Source organism: Gossypium hirsutum, chromosome A07 (genome assembly GCF_007990345.1).
Source record: "Gossypium hirsutum isolate 1008001.06 chromosome A07, Gossypium_hirsutum_v2.1, whole genome shotgun sequence".
In the NCBI taxonomy this organism is placed as follows: domain Eukaryota; kingdom Viridiplantae; phylum Streptophyta; class Magnoliopsida; order Malvales; family Malvaceae; genus Gossypium; species Gossypium hirsutum.
Window position 1 is genome coordinate 78,845,126 of NC_053430.1, and position 9,390 is coordinate 78,854,515.

The window sequence follows — 9,390 nt, forward strand, 5'->3', positions numbered from 1 at the left end:
TAGTATAGGTTCTAAGTATATTTACCGACCCAACAGTAGGTCCCTAGTCGTCTTAGGCGACCTGTGCAACTTTAATAGTCAAACAATGATAATGGGCCTTCAACCCATATTGCGGGCCCAAATGGACCCATGCTCTCGTATGGCCCACATAGCCCAGAAATAGCCTTAGACGTGTAGTTTACATAGCCTGACCCACGGTCTACCACACTTTGTGTGATTTTTTCATGTGGGGCCTACAGGCCCATTGGGCCTATACGGCCTAGTTCAGCCCAAATTGGCCCAATACCGTTTTGGCTCATGAAATCGCTCACGGCCATCTCGTCGACAACACAGCCTCGTTTTACTACTCGGTTTGCCACATGGGCAGTCGCATACCCATGTGGTGTCGACGATGCACTCTTCGGTTTTTTGACCTTTCAGCATTTCGGCTTTTTGGCTTTTCAGCCTTTGCAGTTTCACATCCAATGACAGTGTTTCACACACCTATTTGTGAAAAGTGCCATAATCCCACGAGCGCCAAACCTTTATTCATTCAAGATCGTTCCATTAGTCGCTTATCAATAGAGTAAAACACCCTCCTCTTTAATACATGACTTAACTAATATTAATACTTGCCTTGATTTAAACGAGTGCCCTAACCCACTTGAACCGCTAACAAGGGTTGATTTCCAAGACCCTTAGCAAAACCTGCACTACAATCTATTTTGTTACTACCACCATACATGTAATCCACCTGAACCAAAGAATGACTTATCGAAATGTAGACTAAGAATGGAGGATAGCAGTATTCGGTCTACCATAGCACACCCTACAATCGAGGCATGCGATGCCACGAAAACCCTCCTGGCAGTAACCGATAAAGAAAAGAAGAAATTAGAGGGGAAGACTATTATAGCACAGAAAAGAAAAAGAGACAACACAACTGTGAACCATACATAAATGACGGCCATAGCAAGGTTTGGCTATGTCCAAGAATTCGACAACCCGAAAAGAAACCCAATTACCTTAGTCAATACAGGAGAAGATTCAGCTGAAGAGAAAGGATATTCAGCTAGCAAAGTAGGGGAATCTTGAAGGAAGTAGAACAAGAAAAGAGGGAGGAGGAACAAGGATATACGACACAAGCATACAAGGAGGTGATGTCAGGTTAGAACCAAAAGAGGGAGTGCTATCAAGGATTCGGAAAAGGCTTATGAAGGAAACAATGAATGCTCGGTCTAGAGAGAAACGACAAAGAGAAAGAAGGGAAGAAGCAATTTGGAGAAGTTAGCAAAGAAAAGTAATGCAAAAGGGCGAATACCAATCGAGAAGAATGGGGAAATTACCACAGAGACATTTTGGAACTTCAAACAAAAGGGAAGAACAAATGCTGATTTTGTCAAAAGGCACTCCTAGATCGGCCAAACCTCAGCACAACCCACACACTTGACTCTTTCAACCCTTTTCTACCTCAACCAAAATTCTCATGAATCAAGAGTTCAATTTCGGCACAACTTCCCTACACCTCAACTCCACTTTTTCGTTTCCTTATCCCTCTCCTAAAATCTCTCCACCACATCCTCAACTGATTACCAACCAATCCCCCTTTCTTCTCCTAAGTTTCGGCTAACATGATCCTTTACTCCACTCACACACCTCAACCGACCAAGCTTCAGAGTTCCACGGATATACAACCACCAACATGGCACTACAGCAAAAAGACATCCCTTTTGCGTAGTAGGGCTCGAACTCAAGTCCCTAAGCATTAGTAACATGCCATTTGCCACCAGACTAGTAGGCTTTTTGTGTCATACAACACTCATGATACTTTAAAGTCTACTAGCTGAAGACAAGGGTCTACTCAAGTAGAAGCAAAAATTTGCTCAAGCCAAGGCTTGAACCCATGACTCCCAAACACTCTCAGAGCACTAAACCACTAAGTCAGACATACATCCCTGTCGCAACACACAGAAATAGTTTTAACAAGGGTTTTCAAGATTTAAGAAATCGGGGCGTTACAAATCTACTCTCTTTAAAAAAAATTTCAACCTCATAATTTACCTGGTCAGAATAGGTGAGGGTATTATTGTCGCATCGCCACATCAGGTTTCCACGTGGCTTCCTCCGAACTTTGATTATACCATAATACTTTAACCAGTGGAACAGATTTTCTCCTCAGGACCTTCACATCATGATCTAAAATCTAAACCGGCTCCTCTTCAAAGGTCAGATCTGGTCTAACCTCAACCTCCTCAATTGAGACACTGTGCGCAAGATCAGAGCGATATCGCCTCAACATAGAGACATGAAATACGTTATGAATCCGGTCTAGCTCTGGAGGTAACTCAAGTTGATAGGCAACCGGTCCTACACACTTCAATATATGGTAAGGCCCAATAAACCTTGGGCTCAACTTGCCCTTACACCCAAATCTCAGTATATTCTTCCATGGCGAGACCTTCAAAAAGACAAAATCTCCTATAAAATACTCAATTTCCTTACACTTCAGAACTGCATATGACTTCTATCTGTTGGATGACACCTTCAATCAATCCTGAATCAAACGAACTTTTTCCTCGGTATCAGAAATCAATTCAGGACCCAAAACTCGCCGCTTACCTAACTCAGTCCAACATGAAGGGGTACGACACCTACAACCATACAATGCCTCATAAGGTGCCATCTGTATTCTAGACTGGTAGCTATTGTTATACGCAAATTATGCCAATGGCAAGTAATCCTCCTAACTGCCCCGGAAGTCAATCACACAACTCCTTAACATGTCCTCCAGTATCTGAATCACCCTCTCTAACTGACCATCTGTCTAAGGATGGAACGTAGTACTAAAGTCCAACCGTGTACCTAGAGCTTCATGTAACCTCTTCTAGAACTGAGACGTGAAGTAAGGATCTCTGTCGAATATTATGAAAATTGGTACCACATGCAGTCTCACTATCTCAGACACATACAACTTAGCCAGTTTCTGTAACAAATAATCTGTACGAACCGGTATGAAATAAGCAGTTTTGGTAAACCGATCCACGATGACCCACACTGAATCTTTCTTGGAAGGTGTTAAGGGTAGCCCACTCACAAAGTCCATGTTACTTTTTCCCACTTCCACATCGAAATTTTAACCGACTGACGCAACCCAGAAAGTAGCTGATGTTCTGCTTTAACCTGTTGGCAAGTCAGACATTTCCCCACAAAGTCGGTAATCTTATGCTTAAGACCCGATCACCAATATACCTCACGAATATCTCTGTACATTTTATTTCCACATGGGTGCATAGCATAGGGGCTACTATGCACCTCTCGCAGTATAGCCTACCTCAAATCAGTATCCTTAAGTACACAAATTCTGCCTCAGAAATAGAGTACCCTTCACTATTCAGCCCAAAATCCATAGTATTACCATTCTCAATTTGACGGAACTGAAGACCCAATGACTCATCTTCCCACTGTTTACTCCTAATCTGCTCAACTCACACTGGTTTAACTTGGAGCTCAGCCAATAAGCTACCATATCAACTAAGCTAAGACGAGCAAATGTTGCTCTCAGATTAGCCATAGCCCCACGGTTCAGTGCATCGGCCACCACATTAACCTTACCAGGGTGGTATTCAATTGAACAATCATAATCCTTAAGCAGCTCAATCCATCTACGCTACCTAAGATTTAACTCCTTCTAAGTGAGGAGATACTTGAGGCTTTTGTGATCCGTGTAAATGATACACATCTCATCGTACAAGTAATGCCTCCAAATTTTTAATGCAAATACCATTGCGGCCAACTTCAAGTCATGTGTTGGGTAATTCGCCTCATACGTCTTAAGCTAGCGAGATGCATAAGCTACCTCCTTTCCCAAACACCGGCTGAATCAAGACAGGGGCCTCAATCAGAACTTCCTTGAGCTTCACAAAGCTCTTTTGTTGCTTATCAGTCCAGTTAAATGGAACGCCCTTATGTAGCAACTTAGTTAAAGGCGCATCAATCAGTGAAAACCCTTCTACAAATCTACGACAGTACCCAGCCAGTCTCAGAAAACTACAAATTTTTGATACAGTCCTAGGCTGCTTCCAATCTAAAACAGCCTCAATTTTCTAGGGATCAACCCTAATCCCCTCAGCAGATACCACATGACCCAAAAACGTTACCTCACGTAACCAGAATTCACACTTGATAAACTTGGCGTACAGTTGCTTCTCCCTTAAAATTTGTAGAACTACTCGTAGATGTTCATCATGTTCATCTTCAGTCCTCGAATACACTAGTATGTTGTCAATAAATAGTACAACAAATCGATCTAGATAGGGTTGAAACACTCTGTTCATCAGATCAATGAAAGCTGCCAGTGCATTTGTTAGTCCAAATGGCATTACTAGGAACTCATAATGACCATAACAAGTCCTAAATGCCATCTTGTACACATCGGCCTCTTTAACTCTCAGTTGATGATACCCCGACCGGAGATCTATTTTAAAGAACATCGACATCCCTCGCAGTTGATTGAACAGATCATCAATCCTTGGCAGACGGTATTTGTTCTTAATAGTCAGCTTATTCAGTTGTCTGTAGTAGATGCACATACACATGGATCCATCCTTATTTTTCACGAATAAGATTGGTGCTCCCTACGGAGACATACTAGGCTGGATAAACCCACGGTCCAGTAGCTCTTGAATCTGGGCCTTAAGCTCCACAAGCTCTTTCAGTGCCATTTTGTAAGGGACGATGGACACTACAATCATACCAGGAAGGAGCTCAATCCCAAACTCCACTTCACGTTCTGGATGTAATCTTAGTAGCTGTTCAGGAAAGATGTCAGAAAAATCCTTAACTGTTCTGATATCCTTAACTGAAGAGTCCCCAACATTTAAAACACTTACGTAGGCCAAAAACGCCTCATAACCCTTGCAAACCAATTTCTCGGCCCTTAGTGCAGAAGTTACATTACTCAAATAGTTCCGTCGTTCCCCAATTACCACTACCTCCTTATCTACCTTAGCTCTTATTATAACCTGTTTAGTGGCATAGTCCAAGCTTACCTGATGTTTAACTAACCAATCCATGCCCAGTATTAGGTCGAATTCTCCGAAAAAATAGCTCCATAATATCAGCCAGAAAGATAACTCCTTGTATCTCCAAGGGAACATCCCTAAACACCTTATTTACCCGAACAGATTGTCCCAGTGGACTTAGAACAGTAATTCCACTTGGAGTATTCTCAATCAGAATCCCCAATTTCTCAGTAACAGTGCAAGCAACATAAGAATAGGTAGATCCTTTATCTATTAATACAGTATGAGATGCTTTATGGATAAAGAACGTACCTGTTTTGACATTTGGAGCATCCTTATCCTCTCGGCAACATGCAACATAAACCAGTACCGGCTACCTCGCCTTAGTATAACCAGCACCTCTGCCCATTGCTCCACGACCACGGCCCATACAATTTCCACCCTTGGCCTGACCACAGCCTCTCGGTGACTGTTGACCACCTCGCTAAACATTACCAAAACCAGTAGCTTGCATCTACTCGAGCCTCCGTTGACAATCCTTGACCCAGTGTTCCAATGATCTGCATCTCAAACATGCACCCATCTTTTTCCAGCATTCTCCCTGATGGTGTTTCCCGCAATTAGCACAAAACCACGGTCCAGTAGTAGCAGTAGGGGTCCTAACTCTAGTTGGCCCCTCAGCTCTAGGCTTTTTCTTAAACCTCTGAAAAGAATTTGAGGGCTTAGCATCCCTCTTACCTCTACTTTTCTCACTGTTCTGGCACACAGCGCGTGTCACATCCTCTGCGATTTTTGCCTTGTCAACCAGTGCTACAAAATCTCGCTCGCTCTGAGGAGCTATCAGAACCCTTAAAACATCTCTAAGGCCATCCTCAAATCGAACACACCACTCGTATTCTATTTCCACCATCCCACGTGCATAGCGGCTCAATTGTAAAAATTCAGCCTCATATTCAGCCACTGTCCTATCTCCTTGAGTTAAGTTCAGAAATTCCCTTCTACGAGCATCCACATAGCTGGCACCTACATATTTATCTTGGAAAGTAGTCTTGAAAAACTTCCAAGTCAAACGATCAGCTTGAGTGACCTCTTTGACGGTAATCCACCACTGGTAAGCTTCGTCTCTTAGTAGGGATACTGCACATTTTAACTTATGATCAGAGGTACAGTCAAGGTCATCCTTGATCATTTATGTGGGTTCTATCCAATATTTAGCCACATTAGGGGAAACTCTAGCAATACCCCTGAATATTTTAGCCCCATTAGACCTGAGTTATTTTTTAACCGACCCACGGCCCACATTACCAGAACCAGGCCCAGTGACCCTTTCCAAAATTCTTAACATCGCTTGGCACAGTGCGTCGTCCCCAGCCACTCGATTCTAAGACCCTGTCTCAGCCATAGGTGAAACTAGTGCCTCTCTAACTTCCTCGTTAGGCTAGTGTCCAGAAGACAAAGACCCAGCCCAAGCACCTCTACAGCCTCTGCCGCGGCCTCTACCATGAGTACCTCTAGTGCTCATTATCCACTCACGCTTTTATCTGTATTAAAAGTTTTATGCCAGCTAGTTATTATTCCACTATTTGTTACAAATGTTTTATGAACAATATTATTTCCAAGTTCATTTTCGCAATTCACCGTTTGAAGTTTACTTTTACTAAAGAGTTTTCCGTACATTTTTTACTACCTAAAGTAGTCTCAGTAACATTTTAGTAAAAACAATAAAAAAACTTACAGGATCAGCGCAGGACTCAGTGTACCACTTCTTCAGTAAAACATTTCCATGGTTTTGAAAACCCAAACCCAAAGCTGAGTTTTGCAACCTGGCTCTGATACCAATAAACGTAACACCCCAAACCTGGCCTAGATGTTATGGTCAAATTTGTGATGTGACATTGGAGTGTTTTTCTAAAACACAAATTGACAAAATCCATTTTCCATAAAAACTTCTTTAGATTCTAAATAAAAGGTTGGGATGACTAGTTCATTGTGTAAACTCAAGTTATTTAAGAAAAATATTAGTTATACGATTTTCTCAAATTTTAAAACAGTTTTTGTTGCGAAAGCTTTTAAAACTAGTTCCTTCAGCCCATATTGCGGGCCCATGTAGGCCAATGCTCTCGTATGCTCCACATAGCCCAGAAATAGCCTTAGTCGTGTAGTTTACATTGCCTGACCCATGGTCTACCACACTTTGTGTGAGTTTTTCGTGTAGGGCCCACAGGCCTATTGGGCCTAAACGGCCCAAATTGGCCCAATACCGTTTCAGCTCATGAAATCGTTCATGGCCATCTTATCGACAACACAGCCTCGTCTTACCACTTGGCCTATCATATGGGTAGTCGCATGCCCATGTAGTGTCGACGATGCAATCTTCAGTTTTCCAGCTCTTTAGGCTTTCGGCTTTTTGGCTTTTTAGCCTTTGCAGTTGTACATCCAATGGCAATGTTTCACACTCCTATTTGAAAAAAGTGCCAAAATCCCACTAGCACCAAACCTTCATTCTTTCAAGATCGTTCCATTAGTCGCTTATCAATAGATTAAAACACCCTCCTCTTTAATACATGACTTAACTAATATTAATACTTGCCTTGATTTAAACGAGTGCCCTAACCCACTTGAACTGTTAACAAGGGTTGATTTCCAAGACCCTTAACAAAACCTGCACTACTATCCATTTGGTTACTACCACCATACATGTAATCCACCTGAACCAAAGAATGACTTACCGAAATGTAGACTAAGAATGGAGGATAGCAGTATTCGGCCTACCACAATACACCCTATAATCGAGGCACGCGATGCGACGAACACCCTTCTGGCAGTAACTGATAGAGAAAAGAAGAGATTAGAGGGGAAAACCATTATAGCATAGAAAAGTAAGAGAGACAGCACAATCGTGAACCATACATAAATGATGGCCATAGCAAGGTTCGGCTATGGCCAAGAATTCGACAACCCGAAAAGAAGCCCAATTACCTTAGTCAATACAGGAGGAGATTCAGCTACAAGATAAAGGATATATGGCTAGCAAAGCAGGAGAATCTTGAAGGAAGTAGAATAAGAAAAGAGGGAAAAGGAACAAGGATACACGACACAAGCATACAAGGAGGTGATGTCAGCTTAGAACCAAAAGAGAGAGTGTTATCAAGGATTCGGCAAAGGCTTTTGAGGGAAACAATGAATGCTCAGTCTAGAGAGAAACGACTAAGAGAAAAAAGGGAAGAAGCAATTTGGAGAAGTTACCAAAGAAAAGTAATGCAAAAGGGCGAATATCAACTGAGAAGAAAGGGGAAAATACCACAGAGACTATTCCGGCACTTCAAGCAAAATGGAAGGAAAAATGTCGATTTTGTCAAAAAGCACTCCTAGATCGGCCAAACCTCAACACAACCCACACACTTGACTCTTTCAACCCCTTTCTACCTCAACCGAAACCTTCATGAATCAAGAGTTCAATTTTGGTACAACTTCCCTACACCTCAACTCCACTTTCTCCTCCCCTTATCCCTCTCCTAAAATCTCTCCACCACATCCTCTACTGATCACCAACCAACCCCCCTTTCTTCTCCTAAGTTTTGACTAACATGATCCCTTACTCCACTTACACACCTCAACCGACCAAGCTTCAGAGTTCTAGTGATATACAATAGCTAACATGGCACTGCAGCAAAAAGACAACGCTTGTGCGCAGTAGGGCTCGAACTCAAGTCCCTAAGCATTAGTAACACGCTATTTGCCACTAGACTAGTAGGCTTTTGGTGTCATACAACACTCATAATACTTTAAAAGTCTACTAGCTGAAGACAAGGTTTTACACAAGTAGAAGCAAAAATTTGCTCAAGCCAAGGCTTGAACCCATGACTCCTAGACACTCCCAGAGCACTAAGCCACTAAGTCTGACATACATCCTTGTCGCAACACACAGAAATAGTTTTAACAAGTGTTTTTAGGATTTAAGAAATAGGGCATTACAAATTCACAAAGCAAAATGAAGAGAGACCAGCAGTGTCAAATGTAAAATCTGAATTGACTAATTTTTTGCATGTCTTTAGTCTTAAATTTGGCACCCCAGAAGTTCAATGATCTAGGGATTTTCCAGTTGCTGAAAAGAAGTGGAAAAAAACATATAGACAGGACTTATGATCACATAACAAGCCTCAATCATGCTGGACAAATGATGAGCATAAGCATCGAGCCGTAGGCACCACGAAATACTTGATTCTTACAAGAACCATGTAGAAGAATTATCTCGAAACAAATGGAAAATTTTAAAAGCCCGCAGAGTAAGAATCTAAGTGATATAGTGCACAATTCTTTGCCAATCTCTTTCCCAATCGTCTCAAAAAATACTCTTAAAAATTTATTCCTTGTCGATGAGATGGACAGA

At 42.0% G+C, this 9,390-nt stretch overlaps 1 protein-coding gene across 1 annotated transcript; it reads right to left on the bottom strand.

The window, feature by feature from the left end:
* Window positions 1-4,613: 4,613 nt before the first annotated feature.
* LOC107956313 (uncharacterized) lies at window positions 4,614-5,492 on the bottom strand. Its single transcript, XM_016892019.1, has 3 exons — window positions 5,378-5,492; window positions 5,044-5,270; window positions 4,614-5,000 (listed from the first exon to the last, which is right to left on the bottom strand). Exons 1-3 carry the CDS (start codon window positions 5,490-5,492, stop codon window positions 4,614-4,616), a joined length of 729 nt encoding a protein of 242 aa, XP_016747508.1.
* Window positions 5,493-9,390: the final 3,898 nt, after the last annotated feature.

What these genes read in the sequence shown, in the direction of transcription:
- LOC107956313 (XM_016892019.1), bottom strand. Translation starts at nt 5,492, where the DNA reads ATGTTTAGCGAGGTGGTCAACAGTCACCGAGAGGCTGTGGTCAGGCCA. An exon ending in GCTGGTTATACTAAGGCGAG is followed by an intron (nt 5,271 to 5,377) that starts GTAGCCGGTACT and finishes CTGTATTAATAG; the next exon opens with ATAAAGGATCTACCTATTCT. An exon ending in CTAATACTGGGCATGGATTG is followed by an intron (nt 5,001 to 5,043) that starts GTTAGTTAAACA and finishes GCCACTAAACAG; the next exon opens with GTTATAATAAGAGCTAAGGT.